This window comes from Gracilinanus agilis, chromosome 3 (assembly GCF_016433145.1).
Source record: "Gracilinanus agilis isolate LMUSP501 chromosome 3, AgileGrace, whole genome shotgun sequence".
In the NCBI taxonomy this organism is placed as follows: Eukaryota; Metazoa; Chordata; class Mammalia; order Didelphimorphia; family Didelphidae; genus Gracilinanus; species Gracilinanus agilis.
In genome coordinates this window covers 578,276,560-578,300,113 of record NC_058132.1, presented here as the reverse complement: position 1 = coordinate 578,300,113, position 23,554 = coordinate 578,276,560, and the positions used below count along the sequence as shown (strand labels likewise).

General features: G+C 35.6%; 1 protein-coding gene across 2 annotated transcripts in view; it reads left to right on the top strand.

Annotated features, from left to right (window-relative positions):
- The window catches only part of TDRD3 (tudor domain containing 3), a 142,682-nt gene extending 129,134 nt beyond the window's left edge, over positions 1-13,548 (top strand). Inside the window, exons 12-13 of one of the 2 annotated variants that reach the window (XM_044670602.1) lie at positions 4,960-5,080; positions 13,272-13,548. In XM_044670602.1, the coding sequence (XP_044526537.1) occupies positions 4,960-5,072 (113 nt within the window). In that variant the 3' untranslated portion in view covers positions 5,073-5,080; positions 13,272-13,548. Of the gene's footprint in view, positions 1-4,952; positions 5,081-13,271 lie in introns of both variants that reach the window. The other variant, XM_044670601.1, reaches the window with a different exon arrangement.
- The last annotated feature ends 10,006 nt before the right edge of the window (positions 13,549-23,554 follow it).

The following is a 23,554-nucleotide window of genomic DNA, read 5'->3' as shown; positions in this document are numbered from 1 at the left end:
GTGTTTCTGTTATCTACTACTTTTTCCCAACTGTCTACAAAGATCCTAAACTCTTTCCTTATCCTTGAGAATGCTCACTTAACCATGTCATCTCCTTAAGCTACCAACCTTCTTTCCTTTCTTTGTGAAATTCCTAGATAGTTTCTCATCCACATTCACTCCTTTGATTTCCTTAGCACTCTCTCTTGTCTCTTTTTTTTTTTTTAAACCCTTCTACTTCGTTGTATTGTCTCATAGGTGGAAGATTGGTAAGGGTGGGCAATGGGGGTCAAGTGACTTGCCCAGGGTCACACAGCTGGGAAGTAGCTGAGGCTGGTTTTGAACCTAGGACCTCCTGTCTCTAGGCCTGACTCTCACTCCACTGAGCTACCCAGCTGCCCCCTCTCTCTTGTCTCTTAATCCCTTGACATCTGGATTCTGATCCCAATCATCACTCATGTGGATTTTGTCTACAGTCTTAACTCCCTTGGTGTTCCTTGTATTTGTATTTGTATATAGCATCATAGACTCCCCTACCCCTAGTAGAACACATATTCCTTGAGAGCAGGTATGTTTTTGTCTTTGGCAAAGTGTCTCACTTTTTGGCAGTAAACAAAGGGACTTTTCCATGGTCATACAACTAGCATGTGGACCCTTCAAACAGTAGACAGAATAAATATTTGTTGTATTGGATTAAATTATTTATTATATATTTTTATGTTTAAAGGACTATTATAATGCTTCTCAATTGTCTTAGCTTCAGATCGATGAAATATAAGGAAGAAATAATTGTTTAAGTAATAAATAAACTTCCAAGTAGAATCATTTTGCCTTTTTATTTGACTCCTTTCCTCAAAATATCTTCCCACAATGCCCAAAATATTCACTTCAACAAGATGCACAGAGTGCTGAAATTGGAGTCAAGAACACCTGAGTTCAAATCCACTCTCACATTCTTAGGAGCTTTGTGACCCTGTGACACTTAACCAGTTTCTGCCTCAGTTTCATCAAATTTTTAAGGAGAAATAATTCCAGGGTTGTTGTGAAGATCAGATACACAGTATAATATTTGGCACACTTAAATACTTGTTCCCCTTCCCATTCCAACCTGGAACTGTAGTGTGTATCTGGCTACCTTATTTAAAAATACAAATATCCCCAAGTGGATATAAGTAATCAGTCATCAATATCTTAATATAAATTAGGTCCAACAAATTACTTGATGCCTGCTTACTTAGTTGAATACAAATATATGAAACAATATTTTTTTTAATTTTAATTTGGAAAATGGTAATAAAATAATGAATAGCTCAGAATAGTCTATGAACAACTGGGTTAGGGGAGAAAGTTTCAGAAATGTGGGCAGAGAAGTACCAAAGACCAATTGTTTATTTAAAAAACTGCCTATGCCTGCCTGGCTTTTCTCAACCTTTCCATCCCCTCCAAGTTTAGGAGAGAAGAAAGCTGAACTTGAAGTCAGTGGACCTGAATGTGAATTCCAGCTCTGCTACTTGTCATATGATATCCCTTTGTGAACTAGGGCAGAGGTTGTGTGATTGGAGAGAAGGCATTAGAAGGGAGAGATTATATTGGAGGCAGAATCAACAAGATTTGTCCATGAATTGTTTATGGAAGATGAGAGAGAGGGAGATTATAAATGGGGATAGGGATGTCAGTAGAAAAAGAAAAATTTGGAGGAGAGATGGATCTAGATGAAAAAATTAGTCCTATTTTAGAATTGGTGAATTTGAGATGCTATAGGACATGTAAGTGCAGCTTTTCCACTTCCTAAGTTGTCTATGTAAAATAGAACATAGAATGCTGGACTTGAAATCAGGAAAACCCTAGTTTAAATCCTGCCTTAGATGCTTATTAGTTGTGTGAGCCTAGAAAAGTCACTTCTCTCACCTTTACTTTCCATCTGTAAAATGGGGGATGATAATGATAGCTTCTACCTCCTAGAGTTTTTGTGGGGATCAGCTTAGACACTATATGTAAAGTGCTTTGCAAATCTTAAAGCATTATAGAAGTGCTATTATTATTAATACACAATTTATAGTTGTGCTTTGGTGTACATCCAGGATAATAGCTGTGGTTTGTTAGATATATTTAATAGATGATTGTGGGCATAACTAATTTTTGGATAAACTCTGTGACCTTTCTTCCCCCACAAACATCACTTAATTCATTCAAGTGAATAGCCAACCAGTGAATCTTGGCACATTGTGAGTTTTAAAATATTAGTTAAGCATTGAGAAACTATATGTTTAAAGAATTCTAATTAAAAAGCAAGATAATTGAAATCTATTTGGAATAAAGGCCTGCATCATTCCCATCATTTCTCTCTCCCTTTTAAAAACTTTAATATTAGCTGTCTTCATGCTTCACACGGGCACTTTTATTCTGTGTTGTATTCTAGTTATTTCTGAACCTATTGGATTTCCCTATGAGATAGAAAGCTCCCTGAGGACAGAAATTGTGTCATAATTATCCATGTATTTCCCCCATTGCTTGGTATATAAAAGGTCTAAATATTTGTGGAATGAAATACTTGAGTGAATGAATTATTCTTAAAATATTAAGAGTTGAAGTTGGATACAGGACAGGGTTTTTTTTTTAAAGCATTTTAAGAACACTAAAATGAGAGTCAAAAATATTAGTTTAATATCTGCAGTTGCTTATACTCTATGACTTTGAGTCATACTTAATCCCTGGTCCTTAGTTTCCTCCTATATGTGGATCAGATTAGATCATTAGGTCACTTCCAATTCTAAAATTCAATTATTCTCATATTTTTCATAATCTGGAATTTCAAAATTGAAATGTAAAATATTTTTGTGCTGTTTTTTTTACTACTTTTCATTTATTGTAAAACATGAAGTAAAATGATTAACAGGGATTATGGACAAAGGAGATATATTCAAATATGAAACCTCTAAGTATCCTAATGTAAATTGTATGGCATCTATTATGGCTTTAGCCCTAGTTCAATGTAATAAGTTTAATCACTAGCTTAAATAGGATGCTGTTGGGGCAACTAGAATTGCTTCACATATGCTTGGGAAAAGCTATGAAAGAAAGGAAGGAGGAAAGAAGAAAGGATAGATAGATGGATGAATGGATGGACAGATGGACTAGATGCCCACAATATTAATTGCAGTATTAACCCTAGCTAATTCTAGAATGCTATATGTGTAGAAAATAATATTCCTTCCTAATGGGCTGAAAGAATTCTGTTTTTTTCCCTGCAGAATCAAATAAACATTTTTCTTCTCTCCATATTAATATGCAAAGCTTCAAAAGTTGTCATTTGTCAAAAAAATTAAATAGCTCCTTTTCAAGTTTAGTTGTAACATTTGGTTGACCATTCAGAGGAGCAACTAGGATGATGAGAAAAATTAAATTAAATAAAATACTCTTCCCTTCCTTGAACACCCTTCCTCTTTCATCTTCCAGGACTAAAATTGCTTTGCTAAAGTACAGAATTAATATTTTATGTATCAAACATTTTGAGATTGACCATTAATGAAAGATCCCATAGTAAAGAGCTGATCTGGTGGTTGATTTCTAAAATGTGTTTATTGAATTGCACCAAATATGTTGTGTAAGATTCTGCTATTCTATTATTTTGTAGATAGTGAGCCTTAAAGAATGATCTTTGGCTTTTTGACTATTGTTTATTCCTTTTTAGATATAAAATGACTGGAAGGATTAAGCTATATAGCCTGAGAACACTGGAATTCTCATTACAGTTGTCTCAAAGTACTCAGTTCCCAAAGGCAAAATCAATATAATTTCTCAGGCCACTGTGTCCATGTAAAGTTGGAACAATATCATCGATTTTAATGATTTTTGTGTAAGATAACTAATAATGAAGATTAGTAAGCTTATGCCAGCAATAAATATAACTACTAAATAATAGAAAGATGCTATGATCATGTGTTTCAAATCTTTTTTACTAACAGCAAAATTACTATAATCATATCTGTAAAAATTTAAAAAGCTCATTGTTTAGTATAGTTTCTGGAATTGTTAATTGGAATACAATGGGAAAAGATATAGCTGGAAGAAGGTTCTTTAAAATGGTTAAGTTCCTATAACTATGCAACTTTTCATTCTCTGGAAATCCAATTGCAATTTAAATTTTGAACTTAATAAAAACAAAGATTTTTTTCCTTTCATAAACAAAACCAAGAACCATTTTTTCTCTCTTTAATTGGCAAGATAGTTTATTACTACATTGAATTTTAGAAAACTGAAATAGAAATGTGACAGTGCTAAGAAACCGTTGTGACTTTGGACCTTTTGTTGCTTCTAAGTTCCCTTAAATATTATAATTAAATCTACCTTTTCTATTACCTAATGTACTTATCTTAATTTTCCAACTCTATTCCTTAAGCTGATAAATCTACCCTCTCAGTAGGAAAGAGAATGAACAAGAAAATAGGAAGGATATTTCCTACTTTGGTAATCCTTCTCAATTATAACTTCCTTTACACAGAGTCCACAGTCACATCCCCTCATTCAAATCTGTTTAATTTTTTCCCATATCCAGGTAAAATATCCTTAATTATATAGAAGAGTATATTATATGGTTAGAGATAGTTGGTGAAATTTTCTTTATTTTCTATAATTACTACCTATAATAAACAACTGGAAATTTTTATGAGCCACAATATGCCAGAAAAAAATGACAAAAAATTTTAGTTTCATATATTTTAATTATTTAAATTAATTAATTTCAGCATTTTAGAATTAAAATATTCTTTTTTTAGTATTCTGTTATGAATTTTGCAATTCCAAGGATTAATTCTTAGATATTAATTATACCTGCTTTTTTATTTCTCCTTCCATGGCAAAAATTGGCATATGTCAATTCAGGGGCAGCTTGATAAGTAGAGTATGTATATGTATAATGATAGATGAATCTCCAAGTTCTCTTGAACTTTTAAATCCATGCTGTTTGCATACAGGAAGAAGAAGAGGGTACCTATGATCAAACACTTGAGTTCCGAAGAGGGGGTGATGGCCAGCCCAGAAGATCAACAAGGCCAACCCAGCAATTTTACCAGCCTCCCCGGGCTAGAAACTGAGCAGGAAGGTAAATATATCTATTCTAGAGAACCCAGCTGTTCACAATATTTAAGTAACAAGACATATGAAAACTACAAGTATTTTAAAACCACAAGTAGTACAGAAGCATTATTTAAAATAATATTGTTTCTATAAACCCCTTTTCCCCACCAAACCTCTTATAGCTATTAAGAAAGATAAAATCAGATTGACTTAAGGTTAATTTTTCTCTCTGCTCTTGCCTACCTCCTATAGACACTTGGTAACAGGAATAACTAAAAGTTAGATAGCAAAGACCAAATGTAGGAAGATGAAAAAGTGATAGAAATCCACTGATCTGGGTTAATGAAACTTTTCATATAATTTCATACTTTTTGAAGGAAGAGAGATTCTTGAGTATAATTTTTAGGAATGGAATGAAGATAACAAGATTACGTATTGAACTATACTCATGTGTCCTTTACTTTAAAGAGTTTGGGAGAGTACGGGGCTGCTTGAAAATTAGCATCATTAAAACAGATGGAAAAGGCATAAGGACAGGAGGCGTGATGTGTCCTGAGATTATACCAGTCATTGGAGCAATTATTTAATTTTTAAATGTCTCCTTCAACTATTCAAATCTTGTCCATATTCAATATTCTATAGTATTAAAGGGGAGGTGTTGCCCGTTACATTGTAATTTCTGTCTCAATACATAGTTGAAAGTTTTCAGAACATTCTCTATGTGACCTTTCTATAAACACCTTATTTCTGTTTTTCTTGCTTCTTTTGTCACTTAGCATGTATTTCTCCTGAATCACCACCTTGTTTTGTCTCGTCTTTCAGACTCTCCAAACTATAGTTGGTATACATCATTCTTTTCCTCTGAGGCTCTTCATAGTGTAGAAATTATATTAATGAATTCTTTAAGAGGAGTAACTATTTATTTTGTATTCTATTTATTTTGTATTCCTGTCTTCTATTTATTTTGTATTTCCCATAGAACCTTGAAGAGTTTCACAGAGTGGACTGACTAGGCTTTGCATGATCTCAGAAAGCCAGATCAGTAAATTTAATATTTTTCACTTTTACACTTGGTTTTTTAAAATTTAACTCCTTTGATATATTTACCGCTTTATTCCTTTACTACTTCCAAAATAGATTGATGAAGTCTGAGAGCTAAGTGTGGTATGAATCAGGACAGTTATAAAAACAAACTCTAGTTAACAGAGGAGAAATAGACCAGGGAGCTAAGATTTATACTTCATGAGTAGCATAATGACTGACCGCCCAAAGCTTCACACCAGAGAGCTTTCTTGACTATGCTAGCATTTTACTTTCATATGCAAAAAATTAACCTAGTTATTGACATTTAGGAATCCACTAAGCTTCTACAATGATGCCTTATTATATAGTATGGATGTGGCTGTGCTTAGCAAACACTTATTAATTAATTGATTTTCAAAGGTTTATGCTACTGGCAGACTTTACTAAGATTGATTATACCTCTGACATTCCAAGTGGATTCTATTTAAATTAAAAGAGACACATCATCAGAAAGTTGACCATGAGGCAATGAATTTTTTTCATCTGTAAAAACTCTTAAAAGAGAGTCTGGTTGGGCATTGAGACCTAAATTGGTAGAAGGAACTTTAGCATTGATGAAATCCTAGATCAGTGGATCAGTCAATAAGGATTTATTGAACATTTCATGCCAGGCACTGTGCTAAGTGCTGGAGAAACAAATAAGAACAGTCCCAGTTCTCAAAGGAATTGCATTCTACTGGTTGAGACAACATGTACATAAACGGGCACATATGTGATACATAGAGTAGATATAAGCAGTGGTGTGTGGTGGCAAAGGTTTAACAACTAGCTCCCCACGAAAAAAAAAGGTATACATTATGTACTTTAATATGCATTACTAACACGCTGATTTGTAACAGTTGCTGATTTCTGAGATTGTAAATGCTTACACTGAAAATTTAACAATTGTATCAGCTGATACAAGCTGGCTCTGATGTGCCTCTGGATACAGGATAACTAGTGGAAAAGACCTCTTGCAGAAAGTGGTATTTGAAATGTCTTGAAGGAGGTCAAGGATTCCAAGAGGAAGACGTAATGGTTGACAACATTCTAGACATAGGAGCCAGAGAGCCTTTGAAAAAATACAGCAATGGGAGGCAGAAATTTTAAAAGTAACAATTATAAAATTTATTGTCTAAAATAATAGGTAACATATATGCATATAATAGGTAATATGTGGTATGGAACTGAACACACATGATATATTCTGTATAATATTATGTATTATAATAATTAAAGGCAGCTAGGTGGCTCAGTGGATAGACTGCCGGACATAGAGTCAGGAAGACCCCAGTTCAGATTTGACCTCAGACACTCAAATGCTTTGTGACACTGAACAAGTCACTTAACCACCATAATCCACTAGAGAAGAAATAGCAAGCTACTTTAGTATCTGTCTTTGCCAAGAAAACTCTACTGACAATATTGTCCACAGGGTCATGAAGAATCAGACAAGACTGATCAATTAAATGACAACAATAATTAAACATTAAGTGATAAATATTATATATAATGCATATATATGTGTGTAGATGTACACATATATATGTAGTATGTACATATGTGCAGTCCTGTATCCACTAAGTAACTCAAAAAGCTAAACCAAATTCATATATGATAAGACTGCTTCAAGGAAAAATAGAGTTTTAACTTAACTAAGGTATTTATAATTTAATGACTTTTAGGGAGCTTTTTTTGTGAAATTTGATGAAACTTCTGGCTATATGGAGTCTTTTAAGTTTGTTGAAACAGAGATTGAAATAATGTAGAAAATTTTTAGGTCTCTGGTTCCCCTAGGGCAATTGTATCCATCCCTGTATATAGTAGTATTTAAACTACCTGAGTCTTCCTTATGGAACTCTAATTTCAGTAAGATAGCCTCTGCTGCCTGTGCTCAAGGTTTCACTGTGCTTCAGATGCTTGTTGCCTTTTGGTTTATTGGCTAACACTGAAAATATCAAGAGAATTTTTGATATTCGATACTAGAGGAATTTTTTTTCCTAGTAATCAGTGCTGCTATCATAAACATTTTATTGCCAAAAATAATCTGAATAAGAGAATAATCCAAACACATGTGCTTTGAGCTTGGTAATTAAAGCTCAGCTGTGAAAAATGTATTTATCATTTATAGTATTTTCATTTTAATTGAAGAGAAAGCTTATAGAGATTCTTACTTTTCTTGCTTTGAGGCTTTAAAATCTATTAAAATAAGCCATACCTCTTATTTTTCAACTAGAAATTTTAAACATTGAATACTTTTAAATTCAGTATTCTTTCAGTTCTTCTTTAACAAAATTTCAATACAATTTTTTTTAGAAATAATAATCATACTACAGGCAAAGTGCTTAGTCATCATCTCTTACCAAAAAAGTAAGGAATTTACTTGGAAGATCAAATGTTTCTTTTCTTTCTTTCTTTTTTTAACCCTTACCTTCTCTCTTAAACTTAATATCAGTTTCAAGGCAGAAGAGCAACTTGCCTAGAATCACACAACTAGGAAGTGTTTGAGGCTAGATTTGAACTCATGATCTCCTGCCTAAAGACCAGGCTCTCTATCCACTGAGCCACCTAGATGCCTCAGATCAACTGGTTTAACCTTTCTTTTATAAATAAGAAAACTGAGGCCCAGGGAAGGTGAAATAACTTACCCAAGATCACACCAATAGCAAATGGAAGGATGGGAACAAGCATTTATTAAGTGCCTACTATGTGCCAGGCACTGTGCTAAGCACTTCAAAAATATCTCATTTGATCCTCATAACAACACAGGAAAGGGAAAGAAAAGAAATTAATAAACACCGTTAGGGTGCAGAAACGTTGAATGGCATAAAAAGTAAGAAGATGACACAGTTGCTGCCCCCAGTAAGCTTGCAGGGTGAAGGCTCACACCAAACTTACATGAAGCATATATAGTAGTACTTCATCTTAGTTGGATTTTGGGGGAAGAAAATAGGATCAAATATAGAAGCCTTGACCACTAGACCTGCCCCAGTATGCCTCCAACTTTAGTCTTTGGCCCTACTCGTTGTCCTTACTACTCTCATGATAAGCCTCTGGGGCAGTATTGGCTATAGAAGGGAAGATCATGTTCCCAGAAAGTGAGCTGCTAGTTTTGGAAGCCTTGTGAGGACAGCCAAGAGTGAGTGTCAGACTACAATGTGAAGCAGGATCAGAGCATGGTGAGGAAACAGGATCAGGGATGGAGAGCAGGATTAGGGAACAAGCCAGCACTGACCCAAGGGACCAGCTTGGGCTAGGCAAGGAGAAACAGGGTGCAAGACCTTTCATTTCTGGGCCTGGCCAACATGCTCCAGCTAACATGGAACATAACCTGGGGGCATATCAGCTAGCTGTGGTTCTCTTGTTTAAGGAAGGAAACAAGGAGATTTCTATTTGGAAGAAACCTTAGATGTCATCAATTCCTGTCTCTATTTATGAAGGAATGGAGGCCCATAGAGTTTGTTACTTGTCCAAAATCACACAAATAAGAAAGGGGCAGAGCCAGCATTTGAGGAAACCAGTAATGTGTTAGCAAAATAGAATGCTGCCACATTATCCATAGCTCTTCTGAGAAGTTTTGGAATGACTGGAGCTATTAACAGGAAAAAGGTAGTGGCAACTTTGGGAAGAGTCCATGAAGGCAAGTTTTGAGCTCTAATTTTAAGAAAAGGCAGGACTTGATTGAGTAGAGGAATGTTTTTTAGAGAATTAGAGAATTAGAGAATGCTTTTCCAGGAGGAGGGAAGTAGGAGGCAAGCTTGAAGGCAGAAATGAGAATAGAGCGTGTAGGAGGTTCAGAGTGGTTTTATTTGTCTGCAAGAGAGGATGAACTGAGGTATAATGGGAATGAAAAATTGAGAAATGAAAAAACAGTAATTAGTACCCTTAGGCACATGATTAGGAGTTTGAATTTAATGTACAAGTAAATCTGCAGTTGCTCCTGTAAGCTAATGAGCAGAAAAGTTATAGAATCAAAATGATGCTAAGAAAGATGGCTGACAGGTCCAATTTGTGAGATATTGTAGAGGACAAGGAAGGGAAAACTTAGAGGCAAAGAATCTGCCTAGGAAGCCAATGCAGAAATCTGACTTCTCAAGCCCAGGATAGACTTCAGGAAGAACAAAAGATTTGTGTAAAAAAGAATTCAGTGCAATGTGTTTATTATTATTAATATTAACCTTTAGGAATTCAGGATTACCTTCATCCTTGAAACAACTGTTACTTGGAATTTGAGTATTGTTCTAGGCACAGAGTGAGATAAAAATGAATGTAATACATGGTTTCTGCCATCATGAAGCTTCTTGTCTAGAAGGAGGACATGACATACACAAGTAACATTTTAGTAATTGCATATGAGAGGTTGCTGTTCATTCATGTCCGACTCTTTGTGACCCCATTTAGGATTTTCTTGGCACAGATACTGGAGTGCTTGGCCATTTCCTTTTCCAGCTCATTTTATAGATGAGGAAACTGAAGCAAATAGGGTTAAAGGACTTGTCCAGGGTCAGTCACATAATGTTGTAAGATAAATTAATAAGAAGTGTTAATAGAATTAATAATAGAAAGTGTTTGAGGTCTATTTTAATTCAGGTTTTCCTGACTCCATGCCTAGCACTCTCTGCACTGCACATTGCTCTTTCCCACTGCAAATTAGCTAAGCCAGTTACAGCATTGCTCCCATGTAACCATAGAATGAACTACTCCCAGTGCATTGTTTTGCCTCAGACCGTGTTTTCTTTTTTAACTTTTACCTTCAGTTTTAGAATTGATTCTAAGTATTGAGTGTCTAAGGCAGAAGAGCGGTAAGACTAGGCATTTGTGGGAAAGTGACTCACCCAAAGTCACACAGCTAGGAAATATCTGAGGCCAGATTTAAATTCAGGGCTTCATATCTCCAAGCCTGGCTCTCTATCCACTGTGCCACCTATATGTTAAGTACGTAGTACTATATGAAAATTAATACAAAGAGGAAAAAATTGTAAAAAGCTTTGAGGTGCTTTGCACAAGTTCTGACAAGACTTGTCGTCTTGTTCTGTCTTTTCATTTGTTCCTGGTGAAGAAAGGACCATCTACACAACTTTTTATGCATTGACAGGAAATGCTGTAAAATGATGGTTGAACATTGAGTGCTAACTAAAGAAATGCCTTCTGTTGGCTTGTTTTTAAAGGCATCATTTTTATTGCATTTTGAAATGTCAGCTTTGCTGACAGACCATACCATATACACTATCGGTTTGGAAGTTGTTCCACAGAACTGATCAATGATTCCAGCAGAATAGTTTTTTGAGAAGGAAACAATGCCTGCAGGGCTGGTGGGCACTTCTGTGTGAGCACAACATTGTGACCCGAGAGAAGACTCATGGGCTATTTTGATAGATACCTAGAATTCTAACAGTCCTTGTTACAGTACTTTTGAAATAAAATCTGAAATGTCAAAGTAGAAGTAAAAATCTTTCAGGTATGATAATGGGACATGAATTTAAGATTCTAGAATAGGACTAGGTTGAAATTTAGTTCAGATGAGCAGTCAGCTTTGAAAGGACAGTATAAATGCATTACAAGCAGTACTTTGGTACAATTGACTTAGCATGTGCCTTACATACAGAAATTACCTGAGAATGGCCACACTTGGCTGGGTAACCATAGAATATCTTCTTCACATCCTCCTTTTATCCTTCTTCTTTCCCCTCCCCCCTTCTGCAGAGCTGTTTCTTCCCAAAAGAAAAACTGGGAGGAGCTCAGAAGCTGAAGAGAGAAAATATGGTCTTACAGGCTCATGATTCATATCACCATCCTGCCCTCATCTCAAACTTCTCTCCAGTTACTGTTCAGCACAGGAGACTTGTTTTCTAGCTCCACACCAGCCCTGGCGCATGCTGTTTTTCTTACTCTTCCATGCACAACCCTTGAAATGCTGTCCAGTTCTTCTCATTACACTATTCCCGAAGTATTTTTGGTCTTACTCATCAGAAGACACTATGACACTATTTTTATTTTTAATAGCTGCAGCAGCCTTTATTGGACAGAAACTATGGGGGATTAGGAGTTCGCATTGGGGCCCTTCTTCTTGCCAAAGGCAGACACTAACTTCATGAAGCGTCAGTTGTATTGTGCTAGGTTTCCTTCCATATTCCCCATTACTGCATTTGGGCCAATCACTCAACCTCCTAAGTGACCAATGTAGACCTGACCCTACTTATTGATGTTCTTAAATAGGCTCAGCTCTCTGGAATTATAGGCATTAGATTCCCTTCTCTCCTCTAATTTCCAGAGCACAGTTATATGCACTACTCTTCAAGTTCCTGATAATATCCAAGTACTACTGTTTATGATGTTCCTTTCTTCCTCCTGTACCTACCCCTGTAGATTGTGCTTCCTATTATTACATTCCTACCCCTCACCCTTGTAGGCTTATCCCATAGAACAAATTCCCTCAAATGTTATGGTTTGTTGTTGTTTTTTTTTTTTAACTGCTGAAATGATAATGAAAGAAATATGGGTAAAAAGACTCCCTACTTCAACCTCCCCTTTATTAATAATAATAAACTATTTACATCAGTTAGCAACCCTGTTGGCCACCCAGCCCCTGACAGCCTTTGGACATGTATCATTAAATAGGGTGAAGACTATGCCTCTTTCACTATTTTCCTTGTTCCTTTCTTTATGTTTGAAATTGCCTCCAAGAATAATTTCCTTCTGAGAGTTACTCTACCCTGGTTAAAAGGAAGAAACAAAGAAATAAGTGTTTGAAATAAATCTTTTCCACTGAGGAGAGTTCAAAAAGAAAGTAAAGAGGGTCATTGTCATATATTTTCTTTTAAAACTGTCCCTGCTGATAGCTACTCAGTTAATCTAAATCCCCAAAGTTAATAACACTAAAAATGAAGGTACTAATAGCAGGGAGTACACTTTAAAAATCCTCAGAGGGGAAAGAAGATAATCTTTGTAAAATACCTTTTCCTTTTGTTCACTTATTTCTTGATAAAATGATGCTTACAGATTGGTCTAAAATGTCCCATTTGTTCTTCTAGAGGTCTATTGATATTTATATTTTATATTCACAGATATATTTCAGCAGAAGTGTATTTTGAAAAACCATTTTTAAAGTCAATTTGAGAATCTAATTTCTCTTCTTTCCTTCTCTCCTTTTAAAGAAATAACAGTTTTTTTAACAAAAGGAGCCATTGAATAAACCATTCTGGTGAAGACCTGATGATGGACCTCTAGCTTTTCCTTCAAAATAACTTCCAGAAGTGGTGGATGTTACGAGCTAAAGAAAGATGAGTAGATTGAAGAAAAAGTATCCAATTGATCCACACAAAGGCTTGGGAAAATACTTTGAATTACAATAAAGCTAATGCTTTTTACATATATATATAAAAAAAAGCAATGTGTTATTTCTGCCATCAATAAAACCAACGCACTAATATATACTTGCATTATTATATTTTTTGTTTACTGAATGTTATCATCCTTGTTTATCTGGAACTGATTCTGGTCATTGCATTCCAAAGTGTTGCAATTATAGTATTTTAGGATCTTCCATGTAATTACCATAGGGTAGCCAGTTGTAATATGAGTACTAGACTTAGGGGAAGAAGACCTAGGTTGTAGTCTTTACTCTGCCTGTTTTCTCTCTTGTATGATGAAATCATACTTGCACAAACTGCTTCACAGAATTGTGGATATCAGATGAGGTAATGAATGTATGTGGAATACTTGGCAGATCTGCTTATCTTGTCTGCTGTTTTTCCTTGCAGAAACAATCTGGATAATAAGTATAAAAACTCAAAGTTAAACAGGTATTTCTTAATACTATAATGTCTGATTTCTAGTTCACCATTCCAATTGAGTTTCCCAAGTAAATGTAATTAAAGAAGTTCAAGAATAGACATTTTCTTCCTATGGATATGTGTACTAAACCAGTATTACTTGAACTTATAAGTTTAAAAATCTTTCTGGTAACAGGATTGGATCAGTGTAGCCAAATATTTGGCACTGTAAATCCTCATTTATTTGTATATTCAACTTTTAGCAAACTAAGTAAAAACAATCTGAGTTGCCACAGTAGTTGTTACAAAGTCTACTCATTTCATTCCAGAGAAAAGATCCTCAGGCCTCCCCACAGAGGTTATTGGAGTACTAAATTGACACACAGAAAAGAGAAAACAAATCTTGTTACAGAAACCCACCACAAATTTAATCCTAGATTAGACAGGACCCAGGCTGGTGGATTACTAGTAGCAGACACTCATTTTGTCAAGATCTAATCTGGCATTCAGAAGCAGAAGCCTTAGGAGTGGGAGTGTAGCTTGAGGCCTTTCTAGGGTGGCTCTGACTCTCTTTGTCCTTTGCTTCTGACCCCTCCTGATTTCGTATCCTCTAAAGCCAGAGTCATCCATGTTGATGTAGGCTTTGGATTTTAACTTGGATCTCTTCTATAACATCCTTGACAAGTGGTCATCTGGTCTCTGATGACCTCCAAGACATGACCATAAATAACAGTGGAAATGACAGCTTGCAGCCAGACAGTCAGAAAGGTCATTAGACCTTTAAGCAGTAAAGTGTCATAAAAATGCAGAAGCACAAATCGCCTTATACACCTCAATGGTCTCTACTGTGTTATTATAATATGGTACAATATCTGTATTTATAATTATAACCCGAGTCATCAAGAACAGATTACATTTGTAAACTATATAATAATTTAAGAAGACTTACAGTTGTACAATATGTCTTAGGAAGACTTCCATAAAAAAGAGATTTGGGGGGTTCTATTTTAAGGTACAATTTTCGAAGGGAGCAAGTTGGTTCAAAATGCACATACAGAAAATATAGATGATATATTACTGAATGTGGAATAATAAAAGAGTTCAATTTTAGCATTAATAACCTCAGATGTTTTTGTTAAGTGCTTCCTTTACTACTTTGATTTTCATGAATGGTTTAGTACACATAAAGTGTCCCAAAAGTCAAAGCTGAAAACTGCACCGAGGATTTGGATTTTTATCCTGTTTTGTAGATTTTTTTAAACCAAGGATTCTTAACCTTTTTTGTGCCATGTAAACCTGGTGAAACCATTTCTCAGAATGATATTTTTAAATGCATAAAATAGGATGACAAAAGAGGCCAATCACATTGGATCATATTATCAAAATATTAAAACAAATTCAGAAGCCCAAGGTGAAAAACTCTTATCTATATCTAATTCACCATTAAGTCTGATTCTATCTGGGAGTCTTGATTTTTATCAATATGACTATTGCCTTCACCTGTGTAAATCATGACCCTTCTAGTAAGTCAGTGAGCATTTATTTAATGCCTACTATGTGCCAGGCACTGTGCTAAGCACTGAGGAGAAAAAGGCAAAAAAACCAACAAACCCTCCTCTCAAGTAGCTCACAATGCACCAGGGTCGGGAGTGGTGGGTAAAGGCCAGGGAGAGACGGGACGGACAGCTATGGACTACTATGTACAAATGAGATCTATGCAGGATAAATAGTGTTAGCATTAATAAGGAATCAGGACAGGCTCCTTTAGTGGAGACTGGGAGCACCCTTCCAAACCTTAGTTAGAGGATCTTGATGAATTAGTAACCAAGAATAGTCTTCACTTTATGGCCAGCTACCTAAGGATGAGCTCCAGACTTTGTTTACCTGGATTGCTTCTGTCATGTGTAGATGGAAGGGGACCATTAGAGGTCATACAGTTCATCTCTTTTGTTGTTCAGAGAAGGAAATGGGTCAGAGAAGTTAAGCAATTTCAGCTATACGTTGTAGAACCAGGATTCAAATGGAGCTTTTTCTACCCACCAAGCCTTCATCACACTGTCCCATTGTAGGACCTGCCAAAGCTCATACTCCAGGGATATAGCCACCTAGTGCTTTAGGGGTCACCTTCAGAGTAAGATAGCTGGCTAGAACTTTAAAAGGAGCTGCCGTAATTCTGTGCCAACTTTGAAGGTAGAGGGTAAAATGTAGACTTTACTTGGACTCTGGGATTGATGGTAATGCTACCCTTTACCCTGCAACTGAAAAACTAAGTCAGCTGGAGCGTGTATCTCATGCTCTTGGTATTGAAGAAGAGAGGGAGAATTGAAGAACACTAGCATGCTCATTCTCACTTTACTGATCTCTCAGTCCGGATTCCCTCCTTTTACCACTACTAAACAGGATTTTTTCCCCTCTCTTAATTACTTTGATCCATAGCATACCTGTGTTTTAACTATAAAAGACCTTTTCTTCCATGTATCATAAAATTTGCATAACGTTGGTTCTTTGAATTTAGAAGGTAATAAGTGGATATCAATTGATTAAAATATGTGACACATATGAAGATGTGTGATATATTTATATGCAAATATGAACACTGAAAATATCTCAGGACCTCTCATTTCATTGGCATTGCAAATTGCTATTATATCAGAGGCAAGACTTAAAATCAAGTTTTACCATCCCAGAGACTTTCTATCCATGATGCTATATTACCTCATATGCATTTCTTCTCATTTGTCTCTAGCAATTGGCTAATATTTAGTGTTTTCTCACTAATGTCAGACCTTTATTTGGGACTTAGGAATACTTATACCAAAACGCAAGGGAAATGAGGTATGTTCATATTCACTTTTAGTTATGTTATTGTCAGAATCAAAGGTCAGCTACTTCGTAGTATACACCAGAACTGGAGATTCCAAACTATTTACTTTATTGTTTGAATAGCTTGTCCCATAGAGTTTTTAGTTGCCTGACTAACTTTTTTTATAGTTTTGTAGGATTTAATCTATCAGCCAGATGGCACATCTATTGTCATTCTTACCTGATACATAATTCATCCCATATCTTTTCCTATAGTAGGCTGATTCCAATACATGACATCACTCATGTGCAGAATTCCTCTTTCAAGGTTTTGAACTTCATTCTTTCCATTATAATGTGGGACCTTCAAAAACGAGCTTTTGCTTTTCCTTCTTGCATTCTGATGAATTGGTCATTGTAGACCACAGTTTGGGTTTAAGCATTCATCCCTTAGTCTTCATGGGCATTTAATTGATAATCTGAAATGAATGCTGACAATTTTGCATCTTCTGATTCATTTTTTTTTGTCCATGCTGCCCGATTTAGAGATGGGTTCCACCATTAATCTCCAAGCCATCTATATGTTTTGCACTTTTCCAGTAGTGTTTATCTTTAATCTCTGTTCTACTCCAAGTGGATCACTCTTAGCAGCCCACTATAATATATATGTATACATATTAGCTCTGCTAATAAAACAATTCTTCCCCCCCCACCCAAAATGTAAGAGGAGTTCGCCATCGGTCATAACTCTGCTCTTCCAATCAAGGTGCCAAAGCAGCACTTCCAAGGAACCAGAAATAATTTAAGGAAGATTGTATCCTCTGTCAAATGCTTTTCTGAATGATGATTCATCATAGTTCTGTATGTAGCTCAATTTCCAGTTGAGCATGTTATTGTTTATCTCCTCAATGTATTGATGTCAATACATGCTGGATTTATCCTAATATCACTCAGTGTTTTCAATACTGCCTTTGCTTCTGCCAAATTGAAAGCTTTCATGTAGTCCACAAATGCGCAGCATGTGGGGACTATATTCTTTATATTTTTCTTGAAATTACAAAAACAGCGTGTAAGTGATTGATGCCAGAAAACCATCACAAAAACTCATTTATTCATTATTAATGGATTACTCTTAAATTCACACAGAAGAATATGGTTTATATAAAGACCTTAGAGATTTGTCATAAGAAAAAGAGCTATCTTTTCTCTGAAAGTTATGGTATACACAACTGGTATTACCTGCTTTCATTAAAAATCCATGTTTGGGGAGAGCTAGATGGTTCGGTGGTTTAAGAGCCAGGTCCAGAGACAGAAGGTCCTGGGTTCATATCTGTTCTCAGACATTTTCTAGCTGGGTGACCTTGGGCAAGTCACTTAACCCCCACTGCCTAGCCCTTACCTCCCTTCTGCCTTGCAACCAATACATAATATTCATTCTGAGATGAAAGGTAAGGATTTTTTTTTAAATTGATATTTGTGTAAAATGATGCCTTTTCTGGGTGGGGAGGGAAAGAGGGAGGTAGATACCTGGGAATTGTAATGTAATAAACCATTTTAAAAATGCTTTTTTTCAGGCTCTATTCTCAGTTTTGAAATCAATTTTATGGTAGAATTTATGCATGTCTATTCTCATAAATTTCATATTCTTCCCTCTTAACTTTTCCTTCTGCTTTTATCTTTGCATCTTGTTTTCTGACCTCCCTGTTGGCAAAATTCTTTCGCTTGATTTGTCTGTAGATGAGATGAGCTTCCTAAAGAAGTACCCGTCTCTTCTTAAACTAGAGATCCAATTCTGCTGTACCAGCAATCACCTCTTCATGAAACAATTTTCTTAAATTGTGTTCAATCATTTTTTATTATGTCTAGGTCAACTCTTATTCTGAGAGGTGTCAGGTACTTCTTTTTCCATTGGGAAATATGTTTTTAAAAAATTTTCCCTCGTAAATTAATTTTGTTTCCCTGTCCTACAATCAGGACTCTTCTATGGCCCCAGGAAATGTATTCATGATTAGGAGAAAGTTAACTGAATTAACCATGTTTGTGTCATTTTTATATTCTGCACAGTCCTCTTCTATATTTCCACATGTAAGACTCCAATAGTCCTAAGTCAATTGATAGTGTTGTAATTACCTTTCTTTTTTCCTGGGCCCCTCCTTAATAATGATTTATTTTATTTATTTGTTTGTTTGTGTATTTGTTTGTTTTGTTTGTTTATTTATTTTGTTTTTGGCCTTATTCACCAAGGGATTGGTTATTATTCTATACTGTCTGATTTTTTATTATCAACATCTTATGTCTATAGATTTAGTATTAGCAATGGACTTTGAGGAGAGAAAAATAAAGCACCCTACATTCTTTTTTTTTTTTAAACCCTTAGCTTCTGTGTATTGGCTCCTAGGTAGAAGAGTGATAAGGGTGGACAATCAAGTGACTTGCCCAGGGTCACACAACTGGGAAGTGTCTGAGGCCGGATGGCTCCCTACATTCTTAAGAAAAATGAAGCCAACCAACTCTGTAGGCGTGAGGAAAGCATGAACACTGATTTTTCATTTTGACATGAAATCTTTTTGCTATTCATGTTTCATAGATATAGCCATGTTTGCCTTTATCTTGTTTATTTATTTTAATTACCATACTATCAACTTAGGAGGTTCCCACTGAAAAAGCTGCTTCTTCCAGGGTAGACTGGCACCTTCTTTGCAATGTATGGTCTTAGAGTTTCCTAGATCTCTGAGAGATGAAATCACTTGCCCAGGATCACACAGCCACTATCTGTTAAGAGATGATCAGGTCTTCTTGATGCTGAGATCAGCTGTCCACTATGTGGTGCTGCCTCTCTCTCCATGACTTTTAGATAAGATCTCAAATGTAAAAAATCGATCGAAGTTATCAGGGAACAGAGTTGTGTGAGATAATTTTTTTTTTGAAAGCAAAAAGAATGACAAGTCCCCCTCTCCCTTTTTTTTTTTTTTAATCATATGACTTTGGAGTTTTGAGGTTCTGAGAAAGGCTGTAGATCTCAGCATCTATTTGTTGAGATGCTCAGTTTTTAACAATTACTACTAAAAATATACATCATTCTGTAGCCTATCTCCAAGCCTTTGAAGTGGCTATTTTCCTCTCTGAAAGGCACTCCCTTGTCCCCTGCACCTCTTAGAAGCCTTCACTTCCTTAGCTCAGCTCAGATAGCCCCTCCTACATGAGACCTTTCCTGATCCTTGCCCAACCCTTTAGCCTCAGCCTCCTCACCAGGTCACCTCATGTTTCTTTTTGAATATACTTTGTGTGTATGTATGAATGTGTATATATCTTATTTCTATTTATCAGTTCTTTCTCTGGAGGTGGACATACACGAGTCTTTAATATTTTTATATATAATGCTCTCTTGGTTCTATTCATTTCACTTCATAATTTCACGTAGGAGGCAACATGCATTTTTCATCCACTTTGTTTTTCCAATACAGGTAGTTAAATTGATCTCTTTGAAATAGTTATATGGAATTTACAGAAAAAGCTTTGTAAGCACACTATAGTTCAGTAAAATTATGACTGTGTCATTTGCAAATAGAATTTTAAGAACTTAATCATCAGTAAGGAATCCTTCTTTTAGGACTCTACATGGAGCATACCCGCCGACGCTGGAAAAGCCTTACATAATTGTACTGCCCATTTTTAGGCCACAAGTGATGTTAGCAACCAGTAGGCTGTTGAACCTATTCATCTCCATAGTCTCAGCTACTATTGAATTTTGTATGAGTTTAGCACACGTTTAGGGGGAAAAAATCCCAATCATGGAGCACTTTTAAAAGTGCACTGTTTTTCCAAGTCAATACTTAATGAAAATCAACAGAAAATAGAAATAATGGAATTTTGTGTTTTCTCTACCTCTTAGCTGAGTAAAAGATGTGGTCTGCTCTGGAAAATAAGCTGTGAAAAGCTTCCTTTTCCTTTCTCATGCTTTTATTACAGATACCTTTTGTGAATGTGTGGCTCGTTCTCATAGATTCCAGATAGACAAGAAAGCATATATATATAAATTGGCAGTCACAAATGTCATCTGAACTCCCAATAGAATGTAAGCTCTTCAAGGGCAGATCCTGGGTTGTTTTTGTTTGTCTTTGCATCCCCAGTGCCTAGCATAGTGCCTTACATATAGTAGGCACTTAATAAATGCTTATTACATTCCATGAGTTGATGTCTCTTTCTTTTGGTGAGAGCACTATCAGAGATCTATTTCTTCCATTCTTTTGAGATATACCCTCTTTTTGAGTATGTTGAAAATGAGCCCCTAAGTGCCTTTTAAATTGTGACTTTCAGCACAGAATTGATGTGCTAGCATTCAGTCAGATCCAACCACTCTTCCTAACTTCATGATCTTAAGTGTCATTGATATTTTCTCACATAATATATTAGTTACCAAGACTCCAAATGAGGAAGATCTACTATTTTTGGCAAGAATGGTTTACCCTAGAAGTGTTGGCAGGCCCATGCCAACCTCTTCCAGGTTTTATCTAAAAATATTCTCGTAATGATCCGGCCTAGATGGATCTCAAGCCAAGCTTTTTGTAGGGTTATTTCCCATTCTGCTGAGTTTTTATTCTGCTTTGTGAGATGATATAGCTTGTAATCGTAGCTATATAGTGTTCAAAAATGTAACTGCTTTTATCCTTTGATGCTAGTTTGGTTTTCTTTGCAAGGCAACCAAACAGGTCTTACTTGAGATTGTTTCTGAGTTCTTTGGCCTCCTTGTCTTGGTACCAATTTTTATTACTCATAGTTTTCTATGGAATGGTGATATAGCAATGACTATACTATTGTCCATTTATTTTGTATTGATGACTTACTTCAATAGGCCAGGTTAGTGTAGTTTCTTATCTTTATCCTTTTTTCTAATTTAATATTTGGGGGATTTTGCTCCAAAAAGTTGATTAGATATGATAAACAAAGAAAAATAAGGGCCTCTCAGTGCATGTAAGTTAACATAAAGTTAATAATGTTTATAATCAGTTTATGCCTGGCATCACATTTTGAATAGATATAGAATTATTTTCCCATTTTTGCCCATTATAAAAATATGTATATGTTAGACACATTCACAAACACATCTATTATGCAGAGTCAATCATATCTGAGTGTTTCAGGGACTTAAATGTTATATCATCTTCCTTTACATACCTATTTATTAAATAGATATTTAAGAAATTTTTCTTGGTGTCTCACAGATAAAGCAACAATGAATTTAGATCACCTCCTGCCATCTCTTGCTAATAGACAGGAGCAAAGCAAGGATAAAGGAAAAGGGGATTCGAAGTTAGAATTCAAGTCTAGATTTCTACATAAACTCGTGTTGTGACCACTTAATCCGCCACAGGTTCCTCAGCTACCTGATTACCTCACAACAGGGTGATGAGGAAGAGGCACTCCATAAACCTTGTAGGAATGTAAATTCTTTTTTTATTAAAGAATCTTCACTGGTCAGTTGCAATCCTGGCTCTACTAAAGTAATTTCTCCTCATGAATTAGCCCTATCAACTTAGGTTGTAAAATTGGTCATTAACATTGACTATGGCCAGAATTTTCTATTGGAGATTGTGTGAAAGTCATCAGAAACAGGGCTAAGCCCAGACAAGGACAAGCAGGTAACCCGCAGGCGATCTGAGAGCTGTCAGAAGACCTCCTGACCTGCCATAGCCCCCTGGCAGAAATCCCCACCATTAAAGTCAGCTTTGAGGGGAAATGATTGTGACCAGGAGGCCCCATTAAATATGTCAGCTAGGAGAAAGAACCATTAACCCACCGACACTCCAGTGGAGGTGCTGCGGGAATGAGAGATGGTGGTGATGCCCAGGATTATAAGAATATTAAAATTTGTAAGGGTTCTACAGTATAATTCCTAATATTTGTCCAAAGATACAATTTGATAGTTGAAGAAATATAAAACCAATTAAAGCAAGACTAGGATACACACACTGTGTGTGTGTGTGTGTGTGTGTGTGTGTGTGTGTGTGTGTGTGTGTGTATATACACTTTATTAGGTGCCTCCTGTATTCCAGGAATCATACATACTGGGCATACACATATATACACAGATGGTTATGTGTGTATCTATATATATAGATACACACAGATATACATTGTAAACTTTTATTTAAGGAAACATTTGCTTATTTTAGAGTTAATTTTTACAGACTGGAGGTTATTTTGTCAGACATATAATAGCTTTTTCTTCGTGCTTTTCAAAGTAAATGTAAATAAGTTCTGCAGTTTCTGTGAAGCTTAGATACAGCTGCCTACATGTATATGTTTTGTCCACAGTGATACATATTTTTGACTAAATGTACCAATAATTTTGGAAGGAAAAACAATTGTTTCAATATTGTCAGGATTTATTTTTAATATATTGAATTATTTCTATTTCTGAAACTCTGAATGGAGGCTCGGACTATCCTCATTCTGTTGTTCCTAGGTAATTCAGTGAAATGCTTTGTCCCAGAGAATCTTCCACTGTGGGAAGATGGAAGATAGATTATGAGGTTCCATCTAGGAAACCAGCTCAAGGCAGATACGTCTGAGCTGCGTCCTTTATTTTCTCATTGAGAATCATAACTGATGAACAGAGAAATACTATATGATAATAGATGCACAACATATATCATATTACCTGCATTTTTGGAGATGGTGGAATGGAGGGAGGGAAGGGGAAAAAAGAAAGACACAGATTTTTGGACATAGCTAATGTGAGAATTTGTTTCTCTTATGTAAGCATATTTAATAAAATTTATTACACATGAAAAATCATGTATAATATTGTTACATATAATATCACATGTATGTAAAGAAACATCATAGAGATAACAGATGAA